This window comes from Saxophila tyrrhenica (genome assembly GCF_035928015.1).
Source record: "Saxophila tyrrhenica strain CCFEE 5935 chromosome Unknown scaffold_6, whole genome shotgun sequence".
Lineage (NCBI taxonomy): Eukaryota > Fungi > Ascomycota > Dothideomycetes > Mycosphaerellales > Extremaceae > Saxophila > Saxophila tyrrhenica.
In genome coordinates, this window is record NW_027041738.1 from 1,341,448 (window position 1) to 1,365,106 (window position 23,659).

Sequence of the window (23,659 nt, forward strand, 5' to 3'; positions counted from 1 at the left end):
AAGCGGCCGCACTCTCCGCCTCAACCACATATAAGATACTGTCGGAATCCTTCTCAATACCATACTAGACTTTCTCGATATCTGGAAACCTGTACTTCTGTGGCCTGCAATTTTCGATTACACATCACTAAACACATTTTAAAAGATGGCTCCAATGAACGTCCCAAAAGCAACCTACCGCCAACTCGGCCGAAGCGGTCTCCGCGTTAGCAACCCAATCCTAGGCGCTATGAGTATCGGCGACAAACGCTGGCAGCCCTGGGTCATCGAAGAAGACGACGCCTTGCCACTTCTCAAAGCGGCCTACGACCGTGGAATCAACAGCTGGGATACTGCTAACGTCTACTCCAACGGTGTAAGCGAGGAGATTATCGGCAAGGCAATGAAGAAGTACTCGATCCCGAGGCAGAAACTGGTGATTATGACGAAGTGCTGTGGGACGACGAGGGAGGGTAATGATGAGGCGACGTTGGCGGCCAAGGATGTGGACCAGACAGTGGATTATGTTAATCAGAGGGGGTTGTCCAGGCAGGGGATTTTTAATGCGGTTAATGCGAGTCTTAAGCGGCTGGACACCGACTACGTGGACCTATTGCAGATTCATCGGTATGATCCTACTGTGCCGGTGGAGGAGACGATGAAGGCGTTGCATGATCTGGTCGAGTATGGGAAGGTGAGGTACATTGGGGCTTCCAGTATGTGGGCGGTGCAGTTTGCGAACATGCAGTGGACGGCAGAGAAGCATGAGTGGACGAAGTTTGTGAGTATGCAGGGGTGGTATAATCTGCTGTACCGGGAGGAGGAGAGGTAAGGCACCCTTCTGAGCACCAAGAAGTGTCGGTTTCGGCTGAACATGCCTAGGGAGATGAACCGGTTTTGCTATGACACTGGTGTTGGACTCATTCCGGTGGGTATCTTTGCTCCCTCGGGCTTTTTCCATCTGCTGACCAAAAGCAGTGGGGTCCTCTTGCACAAGGCTCTCTTGCACGCCCATTGGACCAGACAGGCAAAACCGCTCGATCCGAGGGCAAACCCAGCCCAAGCGAAACCGACTCAGCGATCATCGGTCGCGTCCAAGAGCTGGCGGAGAAGAAGGGCTGGCCCATGGGCCACGTTGCCCTTGCGTGGAGCAACCAGCGTATCAGCAGCCCGATCATTGGTTTCTCCAGCGTGAAGCGAATGGATGAGGCTATTGAGGCCAATGGTAAGGCGTTGACGGAGGAGGAGGAAAGGTATCTCGAGGAGCTGTATCAGCCGAAGCCGGTGATGGGGTTCGATACCAAGTTGGAGAGGGTAAGAAGATGATGTCCTGGGGGAAGTTGGATGTTATGCTAACTGTGAACAGCCGAAGATGAAGTAGGAGGTACATGTGTCTCGACGGATACTCGCTGACTAACGGACGAGTGCTTGGAGAAGCGCCTGATGAGATTTTATGTAGCGCATGTAGCAAACACGGCTGGGAAACGCCTTGTATGAAATATCTTGGGAAAACAATGTCTTTCAGGAGTGGGTATAAGGAAGCCTTCGCCGGGGCATTGGGACTTAAACGACTGATCATTGCACTTGCGCTTTACCTTAGCCTGGGTCCCAGACAGTCTTCCGTACAAAATGATTGAAATTCTCCAAGATGTTGTAGTAGAAGCATGCTTGGAGGCAGGGAGTCTCGGGAAGATGGCAGGCTCGACCCGGCCATCCCGCGACTCCACTCTGCTGAATTCCTCCGCGACAGCTTCACAGCCAATCATCAACTTACACCCACACAAGCCTCTCAGCTGCAGTCCTTAGCCGACCTTGAAAACGGCCGGCGGCAGCGTGTCGATTCGCAGGACGATGCGCGCGGCTGCACGATTACGCTGGTGGGACTCAAGCGGTATCACGGGACGCTGGAAAATGGCCGTCTCGTGCTGCCATGCCGAGCTTATCACTCCTCGACCTCCTGCGACCGCCTCCCTATACTCGACAGCGTGCTCGCCGGCCAGGAGCTACTGGACTGGATCGACGAGTGTGTGTCTCTGGCGCGATAGTGCGGCCTGAGCGACTATGCGCTTTGCGGGCGCGACGATACTGGCACTTCCGCTCTGGATAGCTGGAATTGAGGCCAACTATGGCATCGACTACGACGCCAAGGCATCATACTTCAACTTCCAGGTGAATGGCAATTCTCTATACGTCTTCGCGCTGAATGTGGTGGCGGATACCGGCGACATCTATTTCCACATGTCCGGACCGGTCCTTCATACTTGGCTAGGCATCGGTTTTGGATCAAGTATGAAAGACGCCTTCATGATCGTTGCATATCCCAGCGACAACGGCCTCGATACGACTATCAGCACGCGGTTGGGATCCGGGCACACAGAACCAGTCTGGACTTCGGGCTACGAGATCCAGGGTGTCTTCAATGATACCTATGCCCCGAACGCCAACAAGGTAACGGATGATGGGACGGGAGTCATTATCGCCCACTCTGTGTGCCGTAACTGTACGAAATGGCCGACAGGATCTCTGGACCTAGAGAATATCCAGCAGCCCATGATCTTTGCTCTTGGACCGCAGAAGCAATTCAGGAGCGACTCCGTGGAAGCAAGCATACCACGGCATGCGCTGTACGGCCAATTCACGACTGATATGACGAAAGCGACGAATTACTCTGGCTGGTATGGACGGGTACCGGCACCGAATGTTCCTGATTTTGTGTTTCCTCCGGACGATACAGCATTTGCCACCTTTGGGACTGCTCCGCCATATAACGTCGATACGATGAACAATCCCATGCCAACTGCACATGCTGTGTTGATGTGCTTTGCGTTCGTGATTCTTTTCCCCGCTGGAGCGCTGGTTATGCAGTTCCTGAAGAAAACTCTATGGCATGCTGCTATCCAGAGTATTGGTTTTGTTGCAGTCCTGGGTGGGTTTGGCGTTGCGATTAACGTGGCAAGACAGTACAATAAGGTAAGACGATTCAAGGTGACGAGCATGCAAGGACGAGGCTAACGATGGCCAGTCCAAAAACTACAGCTCCGGGCATCAGGTACTTGGCCTGATCGTCCTGGCAGGACTGTTCATTCAGCTTGGCTTAGGCCTGGTGCATCACTCAATATACGTCCGCACGAAGAAGCCGACACCCATCGGAAGGATACACTTTTTCCTCGGGCCTTCCATCATGCTCCTAGGCCTAATCAACGGCGGCGTCGGCTTCAACTTCGCCCACAACCACCGAATGACCATCCCCTACGCCATCGTCGTCGTAGCCATCATCCTGGTCTGTGCTGGCGTTGGCGGCTGCGTGGCCCTCTGCCGAAACCGAAGGAAATACAAACCTGAGAGAGAACCCTATCCCCATCCAAACTTCGGCCAGCAGCCTGGGTATACCGACTACGAGCTCCCTCGACAACCAACCTTTGGCGAACAACCTCCAGAGCCGTACGAGCCTCCAACGCCTTATTCGCCGATTGGGCATTTTGAGATCGAGAGTCCGTATACGCCTAGTTCAGCTTACACGCCTGTTACGCCGAAGACGTGGAGGAAGGAGGATATTACGAATTGGCCGCAGTGGCCGCACCACAAGGAGGATGAGTGGCGGTAGACAGCATGCAAAGCTGAATCAAGTTTACTTGCATTTTTTTTCGGGAATGCTTAGAGGGGTAACTCCAGTAGCGTTTGAAGCCCCCCTTTGAATTACCTCGACGTGATCGCTCAAGCTAGCCTTCGAGGGAGCATCTTCTCATTGTCTTATCAAGTGGGTGAACGTAGTATTTGTCGTTGTCAGTGAGATATTACGCCTGCTGTTGCTCTTACATCGGCTGGAGCCGGAGAGCTTCGAACATTTCCAACAAGCCGAGGCAGCCGAGGCCAAAACAGAGCGTCATCCAAGGACCTTATTTATTGTATGAGCATTCCGTCTCACCAACTCTCCTGTCATCCACCATCAACCAACACAATGTCCCAAACACCGCAATGGGTCCGCGACCTCAAGCCCTCCGGCCCACAGGGCTCCGAACTCCTCAAGGAAGAACGCAACGCCAGCAACGTCAACGTCGACCAACTGGCAACCTTCCTGCACACCAAAGATGGACGTGAGCGAAAGAAGCGCATCCTCAAAGTGCTGGAAAGCGAAAAGGCCTTCGACAAGAGCCAGAACTACTTCGCCGGCCGCATCGACCGTTTCGAGACCGCCCTCAAACGTGCGAAGCGACTCCGACAGCTGTACGTCGAGCAGAACTGGGGCACTGAGGAACGCCAGGTGGCCAACGAGCTCATCTCCGAGCCATTGCCGTATGGACTGCACGAGTCGATGTTCTTGATCACGATCCGGGATCAAGGGTCGGCAGAGCAGCATCAGAAGTTCCTCAAGCCAGCGGAGAACTACGAGTACATTGGATGTTACGCGCAGACGGAGTTGGGCCATGGCTCGAACGTGCGTGGGCTCGAGACGACAGCGACGTGGAATCCAGATGATAAAACGTTCACGTTGCACTCGCCTTCTCTCACGGCGTCGAAGTGGTGGATTGGGAGTCTGGGGCGGATGGCCAACCATGCGGTTGTTATGGCGCAGCTTGTGATTGCCGGGAAGAGATACGGTCCACACCCGTTCGTTGTGCACATCCGGGATATGAAGACGCACCAGCCGCTCGAGGGAGTCCACATTGGTGACATTGGACCGAAGTTTGGGTACAACACGATGGACAATGGCTTCCTGCTCTTCAACAACGTCAAGATTCCGCATATTGGCATGCTGTCCCGCTTCAGCTCGGTCGACCCGAAGACCAACCAATACATCCGACCCTCGTCGCCCTCGCTGGTGTACGGCACCTTGACCTGGGTGCGGTCGACGATCGTCATGCAGGCTGGTGGCGTCCTGGCGCGAGGTGTCACCATCGCTACTAGGTACTGTGCTGTCCGACGGCAGTTCCAGGATCGTGACGCTCCGGAATGGGAGAAGGGGGAGAATCAAGTGCTCAACTACACGATGGTACAGATCAGACTCTTGCCTCTGCTCGCCGCCACCTTCGCTCTGCACTTCACCGGCAAAGGCATGATGCAGTTGTACGAGGCCAACAACCGCAAGATCCGGCAGAGTAAGGAAGCCAGCAAAGATCACGCTCGAGGCGCTGGTCCAGAAGAGACCGAGTCGTCATCCGACTTACTCTCCGACCTGCACGCCATCAGCTGCGGCCTGAAGTCCCTGGCCTCCTCCACCGCCGCCGAAGGCCTGGAAGTCTGCCGTCGCGCCTGCGGTGGCCACGGCTACAGCTCCTTCTCTGGCATCGGCTCCTACTACGCCGACTACCTCCCCACCGCCACTTGGGAAGGCGACAACTACATGCTCACGCAGCAAGTGGCGCGCTACCTGCTCAAATCCGCGCGCTCGGTGCTCAAGGGCAATGAACCCACCAACGACACCACCGCCATTCTTTCTTATTTCCTCTCCCGCCAAGACCAAGGCGCAGCCTTTGACATTCTAGGCGACGATGCCGACGTCGTGTCTGCTTTCGCCTGGCGCTCGGCCTTCCTCACGTTCGAGGCACTGAAGCATCGTGACGAGCAGAAGCGGTCGTGGAACAGTCTGCTGGTCGACTTCTACCAGCTGAGCAAAGCGCACAGCCAGTATATGGTCGTCAAGTCCTTCTACGAAACGCTGCAAGCCTCCTCCACCAGCTCCGAGCTCGACCCAGACACCCAGGGCCTGATGCACAAGCTCTTCCGCCTCTACGCCCTCCACACTCTCGAGTCCGAGGCGTCGGAGTTCTACACTTCTGCGGCTGTCACAGTCCGCCAGATCCAGCTCGCGCGCAGCAGTGCCGTGATGAAGTTGCTGGAGGAGATCCGTCCGCATGCTGTCCGTCTGGTGGATTCGTGGGATTTCCCGGACTGGCAGCTTGATAGCAGTTTGGGCCGGCAGGACGGGAAGGTGTACGAGGATATGTTCTACCGGGCTAGTGAGCTGAACCCGTTGAATAGGGTGACGGTGGATCCGTATCCGAATAGCGAGACGTTGTTCAGGAAGGATGGGAGTGGGGAGTTGAAGAGTAAGTTGTAAAAGTATACATAGGAAAAGAGGCAGACAATGATCGAGTACACATGCATCTGTACATGTTCAACTACTCTGCCTGACCAGGCTTCCGATTCGTCCTCCCAACATCATCCACGCCGCCCCTCCGCCAGCTCCCCACCTCTTCTCTAACCGTCTCCTCCATCACCTCCTCCTTCAACCCCAACCGCTCATTCCACAGCCCCTTCCTCGAATACTCATTCAAACCCCCCTCCCCGAAAAACGAAGCCACAATCAACCCCAGCCCCGCCACCGGATCCCGCGCATCCTTGTCCCTCGCCACTACCATCCTCTCCCGTAACCCCTTCGTCATATCCCTAGCCACCTCGAACTTCTCCCCGGACGCTGACTCCAAGGCCGCAAGCACGGCGTTTTGCGTCGTGGTGAAACTGTTCACATACACGAACTGATTCCGCGTCTCTGCTTCGTGTTCTGGTGACAGGACCGCAGCGACTGCTTCGCCTATCTTAGCCAAATTCGTGCATTCGTGCGCATAGTCGCCGGTGTCGTAGACGGTGACGCTGCGACGGGGGATGTCGTAGGCCAGCGGGAAAGGGTTGCGCAGGGCCCAGTCGAAGAACATGCCGGTGATGACTGCGGTCCAGGAGATGGCATGTTGGTTCTGCTGCAGGTATTCTATGATGGGGACTTTGGCGGCGAGCAACGGGATCATGGCTGCGGCGTTGGGATGGGCGGAGTCCATGCCGAATTCCGACGGCAGGAACCGACGCGCGCCGCACTCGATGGCGACGTCGATGATGTCCCTTTGCGTAGTGACGCTGCCGCTGGTCACGCAGGAGATGATGGCGTCTTGGCCCTGCAGGATGGAGTGGAGGGAGGGACGGGAGAGGTCGGATGAGGCGATTTTGACTTGGGAGGGGAAGAGCGAGGCGGCAGTGGCGGGAGAGCGGGTCACCGCTGTGATGGTGTAGGGGTGAGGATGGGCGAGGAGGGCGTGGACGATGGGCACCCCGATGTTGCCGGTCGCGCCTAGGACGACAACGTTTGTAATGGGGGTTCGGGAGGCCATGGTTCGCAAAAATGGTGTTGCGATGGACGTGTGGTTGCGAAGGAGTGCTGCTTTGGCGGATTGGTGTTGAGATGACGAGGCTTTGGTCGCTCTGGAGTAGTTGGGAAGTGTATTGATATATCTTCATCCTTGCTGTCTGTACCTACTCTGTCCTTCGACATACCAACCGATGGATGACAAACTCTCGTGACTTCGCTTGCTGTGTTCACTCACATTCGTTCGTCATTCCCACTGCGTCAGCATCGGTCACGACACAGTCGGATGTCGTTGTTTGCAACCTCCGCCCGCGAAGTAGTGCTGAAAGTTGTACCGAGATGCCTATCGTTGCTACAGAGCTCGCAGAGCAGCAACAACGCTTACGTCCGTATCCGGTGTTTCTAGGGCGCCTTGCTGACAAGCGTTCGTAGATGGCATGTAGAAGGCGCATTTGAGGTCGTTTCCGCAGACCACATCCGGCGGCGGTGATGTGAAGAGTCATCCCCAGAAGTCGTAGAGTATACCAGGGCCAGTTGAGATGATTGTTCAGTCTTGTGGCCCCCGAGACGAGGACTCGATCCTCTGAACGCTCATATTATTCGGCCAGTGTTATTCTCAGGGTTTGTACAGTGTCTCCCGCGTTGTGGAGGGCAGAACGATGCCGTCTGTCTGTTGGTTTTTGCGCAACTTCTTACTCACGATTCGAAGCACGCAGGTACTTCGCCCAGGAAGCTTCATTGACCTCTATCTTCATCTTTTTGCTTGCGCTTTGCCTTCTCAACATACATGTCATCATCTTGCTCCATGATGACTGACTTTTTTTCCATTGCCTAGTAGAAGTCTGACCTTCCGTGGACCGTCCACTTCGTCCTTGGGTGACGTTGTTGTTCAACGGACTGGCGCTTCAAACTGCCTTTTGACGGCCTGGCGGCTCGTGCCTTTCTTCCTCCGCTGCAGGGTTGAAGAATGCGCCACTTCAATCGCTTCCTGCCACCTCCACAATCTCCTCTTCTTGCGCCATCGGCAAGACCCTCGAGAGCAAGGTCCGTAGAAAGTGGGATGGCTGAATACGGTGAGGCGCTCTGTAGGACCTCTCTTCTCACGTTGCACAGAGTTTTGTGCAACTGAAGTCAAATCGTAAGGCTATATTTTGAAGAAGCAACAGTTCCTTCTAGAGCTCCATCACGGCAAGAGCTTCTCCCTTGCAGCGTCATCGCGCCTTCCCTCTCGTGAAAAGCAGCCATGGTCGAGCTCCGAAAGCGTCCTGCTCCTCCACCCTCTGCAGCACCACCGTCCAAGAAGAAATCCACCGCCAAACCCAAAGCGAAGAAGGAAGTCTCACCAGCTGCTCCGACGAAGATGGAGAACGGCACCTCAGCGCCTCCGGTCGGCAGCACCATCACCCTCGCAGGCTTCGGCGGTGAAGTCCAAACTCATGACGAAACCAAAGTCACCCTCGCGAAACTGGTAGAAGATAGCAAAGCTGGTGTTGTGCTGTTCACGTACCCAAAGGCGAGCACGCCTGGTTGTAAGCACACCCACCCCTACTTCCCCCGTCCCCGCAGACCGATCGCTGATAAGGGTTCATTGAACAAGGCACGACACAAGCCTGCCTCTTCCGCGACGCCTACGCACCCCTCACCGCTACTGGGCTGAGCATCTACGGCTTGAGCAATGACAGCCCGAAAGCGAACACCTCGTTCAAAACGAAGCAGGAACTGCCCTACCCCCTCCTCTGCGACCCAGAGCAAACCCTCATCGGAGCCATTGGGCTGAAGAAGGAGGGGAACAAGACCACTCGCGGCGTTTTCGTCGTCGATAAGCAGGGCAAGGTCCTCGCGTCCGAGCCAGGTGGTCCGGCGCCGACGGTGGAGGTTGTGAAGCAAGTGGTGGCGAAGATGGGCGGGTCGAGCGATGCAGACGGGCTGGGAAAGGCGGAGGAGAGGGCGAAGGGGGAGGGGGAGAAGGCGGGGGATAAGCGGTCGGCGGAGGTTGCTGCTGATGTTGCTGATGAGGCGGATAAGGCGAGGTTGGATCGGAGTAAGGCGAGTACGCCGGTGGTGTCGTAGAGGGAAGTGGGACGGATGTGAGTACCTTACCTACTTTAGATGAGATATGGAGAGGAATGAATTGATTGTTTGAGAAAGCGGGTTTCTATTGGTGGGTGAGAACCTTTTGTTTGCCTTGAAAGTTTGTCTTGGGTGAATTCTGCGGTTGGAGAGACATGACTTCATGTGCGAACAAGACAGTTTCACCTTGATCAATTTCCACGAATTTAACACTGACCTCGATCACCTTCTTACCTTCTCGACTACAATCACTACTCTACAACACAACAGTCAACACAACACAGCAACCGACCCAGCGCAACGACCGCGCAATCATCCCCAACCTTCACGACACTACTCCAGCTGCAACCACCCCACAACTGTTACAACCACAGCAATACCATGGATGGCAAAACAGCTTTCGCGAACATTCGCAAGGGACCGCTGAAGATGTCCGCCGCGCCACTCTTACGATCAGGTACGTCGATGTTCTTCTTTCTTCTCATCGAACGGGACAGAATGGCCAAAGCGCACATCAGTCTTGTTCACGAGCGGAAGCGTCTAGATGCTTTTGTCGGCAAACATCTCGCTAAGTGGTAGAGTGTCGAGTAAGGAGACACAGCGCTTATAAGAGGGGGGTTGATTGCTGGTGGAAGTGCTTCTCTTGCAGCAGAACCGTTCGACAGCCTCGCATCACCGCTTATACTGTCTCCTTCTGTGCTTCGAGAGGAAGCATATACTGACGCTTCCGCACGTATAGACACGAATCCCCGAGACGCGAAGAAAGCGAAGAGGGCGCCAGCACCAGCGTCAACTCCCCCCTTCGCGCGGCGGAGAAGAGGCGCGCGACGACGAGCCCATTGCATACAACGTCCACGAAGCGACCACTGCGCTCCGCGACGACGAACTCCACCCTACACCTACCACTTCACCCTTCACTCGACTCCGAACTCAAGACCCAGAGCACGACGCAAAACGCTGGATGCTAACCCCCAATCCCGCCCTCTCCGGCGAAGTCGAAGACCGGCGCACTTCAACTTTCTTCGACGACCCGAGCACCAGCTCCCTCCACCTGCGCAGCACTTTTCTCCTCGGCATCTCAACAATCCTCACCCTCCACTCCGGAATCCGCCACCTCATCGCCTACCTCGCGCGCGACCCCTACAACATTCGCATCTCCCCCCGCTTCCTCGAAAAAACGGACGAGCGGTACTTCCACGTCGCTCCCGAGGAGACGTTTGAGCATCTCACGAGGGACGAGTTGGTGCTGGAGGTGCGGGATGCGGGGGTGGAGATTGATTTTCGGAGGGGAGGGGTGGAGAGGTTGGGGAGGAGGATTTTGAGGGCGAAGATGGAGGTTGCGAGGGAGAGGGAGGGGTATGTTGAGCGGGAGAGTTTGGTGGAAGGGGGGTGGGTGAGAGAGGAGTGGGTGAGGGGGGAGTGGGTGAGGGGGGAGTGTTTGTGGAAGGATTGAAGGAAGGGTGGGAGGTGGAGGATTGATGCAGCTCGACCGCACGGCCGGTGACCTGCAAGCCACGCATTTTCCCACAGCTGCAACGGCTGGGGCGTCAACAGGCGTAGCTGTCGCGGCTGCAACACCGGCTAAGAAGGTGGGATTTCGATCAGAGGTGTGAGCACACTGGAGATCTGGGTGCTGCTATAGTGCTTGGTGGAGGTCTAGAAGCGTGCGGTATATTTCATGACAAGATACCTCCCGTCGTGACAGCACACTTGCCGTTCAAGCCGTTCGTAAGGTACCATGAAGCCGTCCATACCGTTCTTTCCTGTCTCTTCCGAACAACAAGCAGATGACCGTCAATCGGACCGGAAATGCAATGCAGAAAGTAAACCTCATGATCAAAGCCTGCAACTTTGAAGTCAATCCAAAGTCATCCGTCCCAAATACCACCGCAAAAGATCCCGTTCGCTGCCTGAATGCCTGTGTGTCCCGACATCTGGACGCACGAGATCATCATCCATTCCATCTTATCCATTGGGGGGTACATACAACAGAACAACAAACAGCGCATCATGAGAGCCAGGAACATGTGAGAATGTCCAGTCTGCAAGGTACAACGGTACCAGCACTGCCACCACGCGCCATCGCCAGGCATCCTTTGGGGCTGTGCATCTGCTGCAGGCACATTTCCACGCGACGGTTTGGGACGGAGCACGGTGTGGATTTGCAAGTTGAAACGAAATCCCGTGCGAACCGTGGGAGGTGTGGAGTAAGGTGTATGTAAGGTGCTGACGGGTAGACGGGCGTTTCATGAGGTGACGTTGGTTGGAGAGTAGAGATGACGTCGGTTGATGTTGTTGGTTCTAACGTAGACGGGAGAATGGCGGTGTTTCATGCTACGAGACGAAGGTGCAGATGTTGCTGGATGGTATGCGATGGCTTCGCAAGGTCGATCATTCAACTGCGATGTTGTGGTCAGAAGGGTGATTGATAATGTGGTTGTTATCTTGTAGGTGAGGATGGATGAATTGGGTGAATTGCCAGTGTGGCTGAAGCGTGGTGAATCTCCCGACCCCACAATCGCACTTGGGCCTGCTATCTTTGGCTCTGCCGCCGTCCACGATACACACTACCATGACTGCCAGGTAGGCTGTGCCTGAAGACTTCCCGCATACCACGACTCTCGCGCTGCAAGGGTGGACGAGCCGTCAATTCTTTCGCACCACGAGATCCGCCCATCTGCAGGCCGCCGATCGCGACTCAGCCCTCCGAGACAGGCCCGTGCGCTGGTCGACTTGGGCCTCTAAACGCCGACGACTTTCCGCGTTTAGCAACCAGCCCATCCTCGCTCTCTGTCCACCCCCAAGGCCAACGATGAGCAGTCAGACCCGCGACCGCTCGCCCTCCCAGGCCAGCCATGCGCAGTACATAAGCAAGCATGCCTCCGGCCCCAACAACCACCCCCCACTCGACCCTTCCTTCGTCCCCGACCCTACCTTGTCGCACGGCCAGTACACCTCATTCGGCGCACACCAAGGCCACGACCTCCTCAGCGATCCGACGTTCGGACAGGGCGATCAGTCTGACTTCTTCCTCGACACCAGCAACTACCCGCAACTCCCTCGGACACAGCATCTGCCTTTGCACGACCCCTCGATCGCGAACCACACTTTCCTGCAGTCCTCAGGCATAGGAGGCCAGGGCGCTTCGTCTGGCTACCCATACTCGCAAGGCGGACAAGGCAGCAACCACGTATCGCCTGGCGCATTGAGTCAGGGCACTTCACCTTCCGGCGCAAACGAGTCGAGCGCCTTTCCCTCCTTCGACTTTAACCCCAACTTCGACTCCTCCGCCTCGCTTGACCCGTCTATGCTGAACGATCTTCACCCGGAGACGCTGAACATAGATACTTCCAACAACGGCTCCATGGCAGCCATGCAACAATCACACACACCTACTCCACCTCACCTGCTGCCTGATACGGCGCGCCGATCCTCCAACAGCCCGAGTCCGTCTACTTCGCCCAGCTACGCACACAACCAGTTTGGCGTAAACAGACCGCGAAATACCTCGGAGTCGCTTGACCCGTCGAGTGCCATGTTCCCACAAGGCCAGGCGGACTGGTCGAGCATGAATCTAGGCGGTTACAGAGGGCACAGGAGAACACCGTCAGACAACTACTCAGACTACTCGTCACATTCAAATCAGGCATCGCCATATCTTCCCACTATGGACAGCTTCGACTCGAATGCACACTCCTCGCCTCTGCTCAATTCGCAAGATCCTACGTTCAATAATGACCTCGGACTCCAGCAGTTCAGCTTGAACGATAATTCGCCTCAGCAACAACATCCGCCGCAGCAGAGCTACCACAGTCCTGGCCATAGCCCTCACATCTCTCCCCGATTAATGGCACAGCAGCATGCGCTACCCCAGTTTACGGCAGACAACAACTTTGGCATGAACCCGGACATGCATTTCCAGCCGCAGCAAAACGGGCTGGAGATGTTTCCAGGTGTTGGACAAGAACCCTTCCCGTCGCTCAGCCATAACAACTCTGTGGACTTGAGTGGAAATGCCGACCAGATGAGCCCGCCGGAGATCAGCATCAACTATGCACCGCCTACGCAGCCGGTGGAGAACGCGAGGCCTGGGAATAATGATGGCGAGGCGTTGAGTCCGCCGATGAGAAGTAAGTTGTACATCTCAACGATCTGTGGAGATTTGAATACTGATTTGATTTCAACAGCCCAAAGCCGGAACAGGATACGAGCCAAATCAGACTCCTACGCTGGCTCACGATCACCTAGCCCCTCCATAGCTGGCCGCGGTCGCTCTCCATCCCTCCAACCAGAACTCTCCGGCGAAAAGCTCTCCCCCTACAACGACCCCGTCTCCCGCTCCTCCTCCCCCGGCCGAAGCCGCAACGGCTCCCTCGGCCGCGGCCGCAGCACCAGCAACGCCTCGGACCAACGCGACTACATCCTCAACCTCGCCGAGCCCGAACGCACCCCCTCCAACGGCGCCAAAGAGGGCCGCGTGCAAAAACACCCCGCCACTTTCCAATGCACCCTCTGCCCCAAACGCTTCACCCGCGCCTACAACCTGCGCTCCCACTTACGGACACATACCGACGAGCGCCCCTTCGTCTGCACCGTCTGCGGCAAAGCTTTCGCAAGACAGCACGACCGTAAGCGTCATGAGGGCTTACATAGCGGCGAGAAGAAATTCGTCTGCAAAGGCCACCTCAACTCCGGCGGCACATGGGGTTGCGGACGGCGCTTCGCCCGTGCCGACGCTCTGGGCCGCCATTTCCGCTCCGAAGCCGGGCGGGTGTGCATCAAACCCCTCCTCGACGAGGAAGCCGCCGAACGCCAAAAAGCCTGGATGGAAGAGCAACAACAAGCCCAAGTCGCCGCTGGCCTCGTCGCGCCGCAGCCGCTAATGCAGCAGCCGCAGCAAGTCGACATGATGGGCAACTTCCTCCCCGCGGCGCTACTCGCCCAATATCCCGCCCTCGCTGGACTGGACTGGAACGCCATCGGCTCCGGACCAACAGCGGAAGAAGACTACTCGGGCCGCAGCTCGTTCGATGCAAGTAGTGGAGGCGAATACTACGAAGATCTCAGCGAGAGCGAGATGGGCTCCTACCCCGATCCGAGCCAGATGGGTTTGCAGAATAATCTGGGCATGCAGGCTGCACAGGCGGGTCCGCAGCAGGGGCAGCAGCAGGGCGCTTTTGGGTATGGTGGGGGAGGGGGGCACGGGGATTATTTGAGCGATTTTGAGGGGAGATGAGGATGACTTGCGATACATTGCGCTTTTGGCTGGGGTTTTGGACTGTAGATGTCTGTTGGTATGCGAGGCCAGCGCCTTTGCGGCGAGGATGGGACTCTGGACACATTTGACGGTGCATGGGAGGGCTTTTTTGGTTTTTGGGGACGGGTTTTTACGGCAATGATACCACTTTCGCTAGAGCTTTGCGGCTTGATGTTTTTGCCAGTTGGAATTGAATTTACGAACTTGTTGTCTACATTACGGCATCTTTCTATCCGTGTCTTCCTTTTGCTTGCTTGCTCCTAATGCTACGTCGTGAGACCTTGCACGTGCTCAATCCAGAGCCTTGTCGCGAGGCTCCCGACGGTTTCAATGTACTGCTTGGCGCGACCCCAGGCCGGCGTTTTCTGCCCGCACGGCGCATCACGACCGTTTTCTTACCACCGCAACAACAGTGTTTTCGGGTGGTTTACACACACATTCTCGCAACAAGAGTGCAATGACGACGGCTCGACATGGAACAGTATCTTCGTGTATAAGTAGAGCGCACTGGGCCGGTTTCCCAGAGGTAGGTTTCTTTCGCTACCACGTCTTTCAAACGCGTATACAACGAACAACCTTCTCCTTTCACCACTTCCATCTCAGATTCCCATCGACTATATCAATACACAAGACAGACAATATGCCCCTCTCCTCCGGCCAAGCAGAGACGTGGTATACGGAAGTCCTCTACACCGCTCTAAACCACCTCGTCGCCCTCGTGCTGCTCATCCAACGCTCCCGCCTCCTCGCCCCCGGCACACAACCGGATTCCACCAAAACCTACCCTTGCCGGCCGAGATTGCACGCATGTCGAATCTTCCTGCCCTCCACTGCTGCCGCAGACAAACCAAGCAGCGGAGCGAAGCTTCCCCTCGTAATCCTAGTCCACGGCGGCGGCTGGGCAATCAACACCCCCTCCCGCGACGACCCTTTGGCGAGGTATCTAGCCGACCACGCCGGATGCGTGGCTGTGGCGATCGACTACTCGAAAGCCCCCGGAAGCCGGTTTCCAGTGGCGTACGAGGACGTCGTCGCGCTCACTAGTGCTGTTATCGATGACGCTGAGCTACGGGTTGATAAGGAGAGTGTGGTGCTGATCGGTAATTCGGCGGGTGGGAACCTCGTCCTGGCCGCTACGCAGGATGAACGGCTGCGCGGGAGGGTGAAGGGGGTGCTGGGACTGTATCCCGGTACGGATTTCACGACCACGGTAGCGGAGAAAGTCGCTACGGCTACGCGGGCAGATGCAGAGAAACCCGATATGCTCGAGTCTGGCGCCCCGAAGATGGAGAGGATGTACATTGGCCCCCAACGCCTCGAGCTTGAAGACGTTCGTCTAAGTCCTACGTTCTTTAAGTGGAGGGCTGATCTGCCGGAGAAGGTGTGGTTGGTGGGTTGTGAATTCGACTTACTGTGCCGGGAGGCGGAGGTGATGGCTGAGCGATTAGCGATGGGGAAGGAGAGGGTGGGCGGGAAGGATGAGTGGACGGTGGGCGGGGTGAGGTGGACGAGGGTTAAGGGGCAGACGCATGGGTTTGATCAGTTTGGGGTAAGAGGGAAGGCACACGAGGCGGAGAGGTTGAGGGCGAGGGCGGAGTTGTGGGGGAAGATGGTTGAGTGGCTTGGTGAGGTTTTCGAGCTTGAAGGAACCAGCAAGGTGTCTGAGGAATGATCAGAGTCCGCTTTCTAACCCAACAAGTATACCGTAGCAATCGCACGGTTCCCATCTCCATTCTCCGGGACCCCATAATGTATCTTCTACAACGCCGTCCGCACCGCAGTCTTAAAACACCAAACCTTCATGTTCCCCGTATCCCACACCCCGGCCTTCGCATACACATCCCCCTCCACCACCTCTCTTGCCTCCTTCTCCGTCTCACAAACCACCATCATCGCGCTGCCGTTCGTCTGCATGCCTTTGCCCTCTTGCAGGGGCTCGTCGAGGCAGGCGCCGCCGAAGACGATTTTGCCGGAGGCTATGAGGGGTTTGAGGTCTTCGAGGTGTTTACTTCGGGAAGGAGAGGGGTTAGTAGGGGATGGGTCGAAGGGTGGGAGGGGGAGGTACGGGCGGACTTCCATGCGTTTGGAGAGCATGTTTGGGTGGTCGGGGATTTGGATTAGCCATTCGTTTGTCGGTGCCATGGTGCGGGGTGAGGATGTGAATGTCCTTTTTGACGCCTGCTTCGTGCTGCACTTGAGGAGCGCGCGGGAGGTGCTGGTGAGAGATGGTCTGAGGAGGAAGGAGGTCATTGTCGCAAGGGAAGCAGGAACATAGCTATACGTAGAGCGAGCTTAGCTTGCGTACGCCTAGCTCTACTCAGGCCTGGAGAGCTCGCGAAGGGACGGTTTGGTCTGCTTTGCTCGGGTTTGGTTGAAGCGAGGTTGTGGGGATGGAGGAGGTGAGGTCTGCGGGGCTTTGCTTCTTGACCAACAACATCCCATGCAATACATAGTCTGTTCTATCACTACATCACCATTTGTGTATCATGAAGCCGGCGCTGGTAAGATGTGTTTCGATAGACAGATCGGAGCGACAGTACAATTCTGCCGGAGACCACGTCAAGATCGCATACACAGCCCTGGATGATGCAGCATCTGACGGTACAGGAAGACAGACGGGATGGAACAATGAGACATTTCATCTCGTGTCTTCGCAAGATTTTGCCATGGGTATTCAGGACTATATGCTCATCCACCATTGACGACCTGACCCTTCGGAGCCTCCTCGCCCTGCCGGCACTGCATCCACGCCTTGATCTGCCCGACATGGTTCCCTCCCACAAGATCCTCCCGGTTCTCGCCCCATTCCTCACCCACGGTCTCAATCTCCTCATACGGGGTCCATAAGACGCCCGTCTTCTTCACATAATCCTCCCACATCGCGATCAACTCATCCCGCTTCGCAGTCTCCATCTCAGCCAGATCGTTCGTCTCACCAGGATCTTTGCTGAGATCGTACAGCTGCCATTTCCCGCCGCCCATCGCGGACTCGATATGCACCAGTTTCCAGCTGCCTTGCCGAACTGCACCGCGGCCGAAGAGCTCCCAACCAGTGTAGCCATCGCTTCCGCTGTGGATGCCGTCTGCATCGGAGGCTGAAGATGAAGAAGAGGTCATGAAGTCCACCCATGATTTGCCGCGCATGGGAGCGACCTCTCTGCCTCTGAAGGTTCCGTTGCCACTCGACGCTGGATGCTGGATTCCTGCCATCTCGAGGAAGGTTGGACATAGATCCATTACCGTGGAGAACGAATTGACTATTGCGTTCTTCTGGAGCTTTTCGGAGAACTTCGGATAATGCATTACTGGTATCGTCAGCTAATTGTCAACAGGCCAGAGCAGTATCAAACTTACTGAAAGGAACCTTGATGCCGCCTTCCGTCGAGTACATCTTGTACAGCCGACTGGGAGCGGTACTCGCTTGCGCCCATCTTGTACCATACCAGACATAGCTGTCTGCGTGTCCGATGTTATCGAAAGAGTTGTTATAATACCTCCGAACGACCCGCATCAAATCAGCACCCATCGTCGGGATGGCCTCATAATCGGCTCCTTCAGCACCATTATCGCTCTGGAAGATGATAACAGTGTTGTCGAACTCGCCGCTCCGCTTGAGATACTGCACGATCTTGCCAACATTTTGGTCAATATTGTCGACCATGCCAGCGAAGCATTGCATCGCCCTCGCACTGCATCTGCGCTCATACGGTGTCATGGCGTCCCATTCGAGGTTCATTGGGCCTGCGATGACTTCATGGGGCTTGACGTCTGGTCCGATGATGCCGAGTTTCTTCATGTTTTCTAACCGTTTGAGGCGGAGAGCTTCGGGGCCGTCGTCGTAGACGCCTTCGTAGCGGTCACGGTCGGCGTCGGAACTACAGGACAGCATAAGTCTGCAGATTCTCAAAAAAGAGCGAAAGCATTGCTCACCACTGAAGAGGCCAATGAGGCGCAGAAAACGGCAAGTAAGCAAAAAACGGCTTCTCCCGATTCTCCTCGTTACGCTCCTGCATCCAGTCCACCAGATTATCCGTATAAGAATCCGACGAGAAGAAGCCTTTCGGATCATTGTCCAAATTCGGTTTCACATCATACTTCCTCCCATCCAACGTATACAGCTGCGGACTGACGCGGGAGAAGAATGGTCCATAGTCCTTGTCATCGAACTGTGGTTCCCAGCCGTAGTGGTTCGAAGCGCCAGGAAGTAGGGTGAATGCGCGATCGAAACCTCGTGCGGCGGCGTTGCTCTCGGGTGTGTAGCCGAGATGCCATTTGCCGCTGATCAAGGTATGGTAGCCGTTGTCCTGCAGGATTTCTGGGAGGGCGGCGACGTCGTGGTTGAGGAAGCCTTCGTGGCCTTTGGCGTCCCATTTGTCTGTCGTTGCGATGTGAGCTGGCTGATGGCGGAGGGTGCTTAAGTGTTGGAGACATACCGGGATTGCGACCTTTCTGCTCGCTCATGATACCGACGCCGGCGATGTGGTTGTCGGTTCCACTCAACAGCATCGATCGGGTGGGACTGCATGCTGCGGCGGTATGATCTGTGATGGTCAGTCTTGATCGAAGAAGGAAGAGCCTCGTTCCTACAATCACTAAAACGAGCGCCATTGCGTGCCAAAGCATCCAGATGTGGTGTTCGGATCTCGCTGCCGAAGCATCCAATATCGCTGTAGCCAAGGTCTGTCACCTGTCAACAAATATCTGACGTTGTGAAGCTGAGGTTATCACTCACCGTCCGCAAGGATGACTAGGAAGTTGGGCCTCGTGTCGTTCTTCTTGATTGGAGCCATGTTGCTGACGACGTTGGATATAGACAATAAGTGATCAAACGAATGCTTCGACGGTAGTGATTTGAGAAGATGGGTATGAGAGAAGTTGCTTCTGTGTACCTGTCGTCTTCGCGTACATCGTCGGAGTCAACTCCAAAGGTCTATCTGCTTAGGTACGTCGTCGAAGAACCGTTAGCACCACGAATGAGTTGGTTGATTCGTGTGTGTCTTCCGACACCGGAGGAGTCCTATTGCAGTTGATTCAAGTTCCGTTCATGTGCGTCGCCACGAACACTGCTGCTCGGGTACCTCGTCGGAGAAGATCCCCCAGATAGAATGCCCTGCCCGTGCTTCTTGGAGATGTGGGGGCTGACCCCTGCAGGTCACACCGACGTCGCCTGGAGATATATCTCCACACACGGCTGGTAGTATGCTCGCGTACCTCGTCGGAGCATGGGATCGATGTCACTGAGTCGTGCGTACGCTTTGATCCAAAGACATCATGAAAGGAGCCGCAGAGTTGTCTCTCAATGTTTGTCCACCAAGAAACATACCATACCATTAGAACATCGATAACTTGATATCCGGACGCGGATCGGTCGCAGTCTCCATCCGTCGACAACATGGCAGGAAGCATCGATGAGAAGGGACCTTCCTCCCTCACGGGGTTCAAGATCATGTTCAAGAAGATGACAGTCCCGTTGTTCTTTGCTTGGATCATCACGGCTCTGTTGAACATCATGTTTGGGTACGCACGAAGCGTTGTTGCAATGGGTACAACAAGACGGCAACTGACACTTTCGTAGATACGACACAACCAGTTTTGGTGGTGTGCAGTCGATACCAGCCTTCGAAAGGGAGTTCGGGACTCCAACTGGCGAAGATGGCGCCTACGTGCTCTCGCCTGCGCGCGCATCGGTACGTAGTTGGCTGACGAGCCCCCCGTTCGACGGAGTGTCTGTCTTGCTTACTCGGGTGTGTTCAACAGTACATGAGCTCTTTGGCTTTTGTGGGCAAGTTTCTTGGAGCATTGGTAAGTCCTGTGGCCCGAGTGTGATTGGAGAGAATCCACTGACTGTCCCAGCTTGGTTCTGTGTTCATCGAGCCACTTGGCCACCGGATCAGCATCTGGATCGTCTGCCTCATAAGCTTCGTCGGCATCATCATCGAATGCACAGCGACAACGGTTGCCCAGTTCGTTGTTGGCCGAATCATTGTCTACTACAGCGTTGGCTTTGCCGAAATGTGCGCAACAACATACCAAAGCGAGATCGTCCCGGCGAGCATGAGAGGAGCAGTGGTCGGCTCGATCCAACTGTTCAATCAAATCGGACAGATCACGGCCGCTGGCGTCAATCGTCGCTACTCGAGAACGGTTGCACCTGAAGGTTGGATCGTTCCGGTTGGGGTGCAAGCGATCTGTCCGGTGATAGTGGCAGTTGGTATCTTCTTCATTCCAGATGGACCGCGCTGGTTGATCAGCAAAGGGCGAGATCAAGATGCCGTTAAGACTCTGGAAAGAGTGCGGCCAAAGAAGGATGTGGCCGCCGGACACTGCACTGCGGAAATTGAAGCCATCAGAGTTGCTGTGGAGAATCCAGAGAAAGGTCCTTGGATGGATCTGTTCAGAGGCACAAATCTGAGGAGAACCTCCATCGCAACAGTTATCTACATTTTCCAGCAGTTCACTGGACAGGTGAGTGTGCAATATGATCTGCATCGCAAGAGAGAACTGACCAACCCAGGCCTTCGTCTCCAACTACTCACCACGTTTCTACCAATCAGTGGGGCTCGGCGAACATGCATTCGACTATAATATCGCATCGGCCACCGTAGGTTGGGTAGGTGTGGCGTGCGGCATGCCCTTCATCGATATTGCGGGGCGGCGTCTGGTATTGATGATCGGATGCACTGGGCAAGCAATATTCCTCTTCATCGTGGCCGGAGTTGGCCTGCCTGCGGAGCCCAATCGCCATGAAGCCAACATGCTGGTGGCCAGCGTCATCTTGTACAACTTCTTCTATGCCGGGACGATTGCCAGTATATCGTAAGTCCATCATCGTGGTTCCACCTTCTTTCTACTGCTTTATGTGACATAGGCTGACCCCATACGCACCAAAACAGATACGTGATCGGTGCAGAGATCGGAAGCTACGCCTTGCGAGAGAAGACGCAAGCTTTCGCGCTGTCGATCAGTATCATCGCCGCGTTTGTTACAGCCTTCTCCATTCCATACGTGATTGCAGAGATCGATGCCAACATAGGCTGGGTCTTCGGCGGATTTGCGACGATGGCGACAATCTACACGTACTTTTGTGTACCAGGTAAGTCACGGACGCTGGCCCTGTGGACGGGCAGGTTGCTGACTATCTACTCCTCTTGTAGAAACCAAAGGCCGGTCACTCGAAGAAGTGGTGAGTCCGATAAGCATATTGCTCTATGGGCAGTCGTGTGAAGCAATTGCTGACACCATCGACTTGCCAGGACGAACTCTTCGAACGTCGTATCCCTGCTCGCAAGTTTGCTTCCACTCGTACATCTGGCGCTGGCAGAAGGTATGCGCTTTAGCATATGTTTCTGACGTTGACATACTGATCTTGTCTTCAGGGTCGCGGAGTTGGAATCCGACATTGCCGGGTTGGGGACAAAAAAGGGTGCCTCTACTGGAGTCGAGTACCACGACGACAAGGTCTAGTAGCAGAGATTGCTCTGTATGTCGGAGACCTTTCGAGATAGATATGGAGCTTTTCGTTCGCACTCAATAGTTTCCATTCGGCATGTAAAGATTATTCTGAAAGCCAAGTCCGAGACTGTCGCTGTACCTGAAGGCTTCTGCGGCGTCGAAGTCATATGTGCCATCCGCCCACGCTGAGTATGTCAGCAAAGCGTCGTCGCTCATAGGATCCCACGAGAGAGGGAACTGAGCATCAAACCCTTCTTGTGGCCCAAAGCTGGCAGGCGAGCGGTTGATTCCGTCTAGCCCCGTAGTCGGGAACTCCTTCGGACTTATTCCGGCATCACTACCTGCGGGAACGGATGCCGCATCGTCTTCATGAGCGTGAGCTTTGAGGTCTCGACGCACAGTCCCAAATGTTCCGAAGGTCCGTAAGCTGGGAGAGGCGGCTCTTGAGAGGTTCTCGGGATCCGGACCATGTTCCTGCGTGCCGTGAGAGGCGATGGGATAACCACGCTCCTGACACATAGCAGAGATGGAGCCAAAGTAGCCGCGCACAGGCTCCGACCATCGTGCAACAGCCTCCACACACCTTGTCGTTCCAGAGATGGCCCAGCTTACGGATGGATCTGAGAGTGGAACGTAATCCTGCTCCCGCGGGCGTCGGTCGACGATGAGCAGACGGAGAGCCAAGCAGCCGCATACTCCAGCATACGAGTCGCAGTAGTCGAGTGCCGGTGACAAGTCTGATATTGCTTTCGCAATGCAGTAGGCGTGGTAAAGAAGCGCACGTGCACATTCAGACAAGAACGCTTCTGGTGGAGGCGTGAAGTGTGTCCGTGGCAGGCTAGACAAAACTGCTCCGATCCGGAAGAGATCGCAAGATGCTCCATGGTATAGACATGCGAGGCTTAGGATCTGGATCTTGGTGCTCTTGGAGCAAATGGTGTTGTCTGCGCTGTGTTGCGCTGGAAGCTGTTGCCTCCATCCTTCAAGCTTCTGCCGCAGGCGCTGGAACTTTGCGAGCTTATCCCACGGTAGTTCGGATGGTAGGTGCCCGAGATTTCTCGGATGATACGAGAATGTGTAGTCAACCGTTTCCAGTCGCAGCAGTGCTAAGCTCACAAGCTGGGCACCTATGCTTTCACAATAGGCCGGTAGCGATTCATTGACGTTGTGAGGTTCGACCTGCGTCGCGGGACCAGCAACACTGCGTATGAAATCGCTCTCGCCGCACGGTAGCCCGACCGTCAGGTCATGCACCCTCAAGCCGCTCAACGGCCGCGTACCTGACTCCGTCAACGAGTCGGTCACGACCAGACTCCAAAGGATGCGCCGTCTAACTTCTCTGACTGTGACCGGCTGATCCTGGTGCTCAACATTGATCTGCAGCGCGTGGGCGATCCGAAGGGCAAGACCTGAATACAGCCACGCTCGAAGATGGCGGCCGCGGTTTTCCTCGTACCGTTGCAACAGTAGTAGTGTCTGTAGACTGGAGGTTGACGGCTTTGAGAAGATGCGCTCGGTTACAAGTTTCCCACTTTCGTCAGCCCAGGCGTCTCCAGGTCCAGCAGGGTCACGGATCCTTTGCACGGTGGCACAAACTACCAGTAGTAGGTCCTTTGCAATGAGACCCTTCTCGAGCATCTGCGTGAATGAAGAGCGATGAAGACACTGAAAGTAGAGGAAGTTGAACGGCCCTTCAAAGTACGCTTCGACGAGAGGCCGTAGCTCAGCGGTGTGTGTAGGGAGATGTCGAGATGGAGGCAGCTCAGCAGCGCATACTAGACCCGAGCTTTTGCAAGGCTCGCAATGCGTTGCATCATCTTCGCGGC

General features: G+C 55.5%; 12 protein-coding genes across 12 annotated transcripts; 8 read left to right on the forward strand and 4 right to left on the reverse strand.

The window, feature by feature from the left end:
• Nucleotides 1–145: 145 nt before the first annotated feature.
• Nucleotides 146–1,360, forward strand: LTR77_004606 (uncharacterized protein; the record flags this gene model as incomplete). Its single annotated transcript, XM_064801859.1, has 4 exons — nucleotides 146–807; nucleotides 862–907; nucleotides 958–1,293; nucleotides 1,346–1,360. 4 exons carry the CDS (start codon nucleotides 146–148, stop codon nucleotides 1,358–1,360), a joined length of 1,059 nt encoding a protein of 352 aa, XP_064660489.1.
• A 680-nt stretch (nucleotides 1,361–2,040) lies between these two features.
• LTR77_004607 (uncharacterized protein) lies at nucleotides 2,041–3,583 on the forward strand (the record flags this gene model as incomplete). Its single annotated transcript, XM_064801860.1, has 2 exons — nucleotides 2,041–2,949; nucleotides 3,002–3,583. The coding sequence occupies 2 exons, from the start codon at nucleotides 2,041–2,043 to the stop codon at nucleotides 3,581–3,583; spliced, it is 1,491 nt and encodes a 496-aa protein (XP_064660490.1).
• A 354-nt stretch (nucleotides 3,584–3,937) lies between these two features.
• Nucleotides 3,938–6,037, forward strand: LTR77_004608 (uncharacterized protein; the record flags this gene model as incomplete). The annotated part of the gene is made up of 1 exon (XM_064801861.1): nucleotides 3,938–6,037. The coding sequence occupies one exon, from the start codon at nucleotides 3,938–3,940 to the stop codon at nucleotides 6,035–6,037; it is 2,100 nt and encodes a 699-aa protein (XP_064660491.1).
• Nucleotides 6,038–6,098: 61 nt separating this feature from the next.
• Nucleotides 6,099–7,079, reverse strand: LTR77_004609 (uncharacterized protein; the record flags this gene model as incomplete). The annotated part of the gene is made up of 1 exon (XM_064801862.1): nucleotides 6,099–7,079. The coding sequence occupies one exon, from the start codon at nucleotides 7,077–7,079 to the stop codon at nucleotides 6,099–6,101; it is 981 nt and encodes a 326-aa protein (XP_064660492.1).
• A 1,218-nt stretch (nucleotides 7,080–8,297) lies between these two features.
• On the forward strand, nucleotides 8,298–9,124 carry DOT5 (thioredoxin peroxidase dot5; the record flags this gene model as incomplete). Its single annotated transcript, XM_064801863.1, has 2 exons — nucleotides 8,298–8,583; nucleotides 8,637–9,124. 2 exons carry the CDS (start codon nucleotides 8,298–8,300, stop codon nucleotides 9,122–9,124), a joined length of 774 nt encoding a protein of 257 aa, XP_064660493.1.
• A 381-nt stretch (nucleotides 9,125–9,505) lies between these two features.
• LTR77_004611 (uncharacterized protein) lies at nucleotides 9,506–10,577 on the forward strand (the record flags this gene model as incomplete). The annotated part of the gene is made up of 2 exons (XM_064801864.1): nucleotides 9,506–9,676; nucleotides 9,864–10,577. 2 exons carry the CDS (start codon nucleotides 9,506–9,508, stop codon nucleotides 10,575–10,577), a joined length of 885 nt encoding a protein of 294 aa, XP_064660494.1.
• A 1,359-nt stretch (nucleotides 10,578–11,936) lies between these two features.
• CRZ1 (DNA-binding transcription factor) lies at nucleotides 11,937–14,360 on the forward strand (the record flags this gene model as incomplete). The annotated part of the gene is made up of 2 exons (XM_064801865.1): nucleotides 11,937–13,254; nucleotides 13,312–14,360. The coding sequence occupies 2 exons, from the start codon at nucleotides 11,937–11,939 to the stop codon at nucleotides 14,358–14,360; spliced, it is 2,367 nt and encodes a 788-aa protein (XP_064660495.1).
• A 661-nt stretch (nucleotides 14,361–15,021) lies between these two features.
• Nucleotides 15,022–16,053, forward strand: LTR77_004613 (uncharacterized protein; the record flags this gene model as incomplete). The annotated part of the gene is made up of 1 exon (XM_064801866.1): nucleotides 15,022–16,053. One exon carries the CDS (start codon nucleotides 15,022–15,024, stop codon nucleotides 16,051–16,053), a length of 1,032 nt encoding a protein of 343 aa, XP_064660496.1.
• Nucleotides 16,054–16,139: 86 nt separating this feature from the next.
• Nucleotides 16,140–16,523, reverse strand: LTR77_004614 (uncharacterized protein; the record flags this gene model as incomplete). Its single annotated transcript, XM_064801867.1, is given in 2 exon segments — nucleotides 16,140–16,163; nucleotides 16,179–16,523. The coding sequence occupies 2 exon segments, from the start codon at nucleotides 16,521–16,523 to the stop codon at nucleotides 16,140–16,142; spliced, it is 369 nt and encodes a 122-aa protein (XP_064660497.1).
• Nucleotides 16,524–17,069: 546 nt separating this feature from the next.
• Nucleotides 17,070–19,171, reverse strand: LTR77_004615 (uncharacterized protein; the record flags this gene model as incomplete). The annotated part of the gene is made up of 6 exons (XM_064801868.1): nucleotides 17,070–17,686; nucleotides 17,736–18,256; nucleotides 18,312–18,756; nucleotides 18,815–18,922; nucleotides 18,969–19,061; nucleotides 19,114–19,171. The coding sequence occupies 6 exons, from the start codon at nucleotides 19,169–19,171 to the stop codon at nucleotides 17,070–17,072; spliced, it is 1,842 nt and encodes a 613-aa protein (XP_064660498.1).
• Nucleotides 19,172–19,773: 602 nt separating this feature from the next.
• LTR77_004616 (uncharacterized protein) lies at nucleotides 19,774–21,845 on the forward strand (the record flags this gene model as incomplete). Its single annotated transcript, XM_064801869.1, has 9 exons — nucleotides 19,774–19,898; nucleotides 19,957–20,068; nucleotides 20,139–20,183; nucleotides 20,235–20,846; nucleotides 20,896–21,197; nucleotides 21,275–21,474; nucleotides 21,536–21,564; nucleotides 21,635–21,705; nucleotides 21,758–21,845. 9 exons carry the CDS (start codon nucleotides 19,774–19,776, stop codon nucleotides 21,843–21,845), a joined length of 1,584 nt encoding a protein of 527 aa, XP_064660499.1.
• A 63-nt stretch (nucleotides 21,846–21,908) lies between these two features.
• LTR77_004617 (uncharacterized protein) lies at nucleotides 21,909–23,471 on the reverse strand (the record flags this gene model as incomplete). Its single annotated transcript, XM_064801870.1, has 1 exon — nucleotides 21,909–23,471. One exon carries the CDS (start codon nucleotides 23,469–23,471, stop codon nucleotides 21,909–21,911), a length of 1,563 nt encoding a protein of 520 aa, XP_064660500.1.
• Between the last annotated feature and the right edge of the window lie 188 nt (nucleotides 23,472–23,659).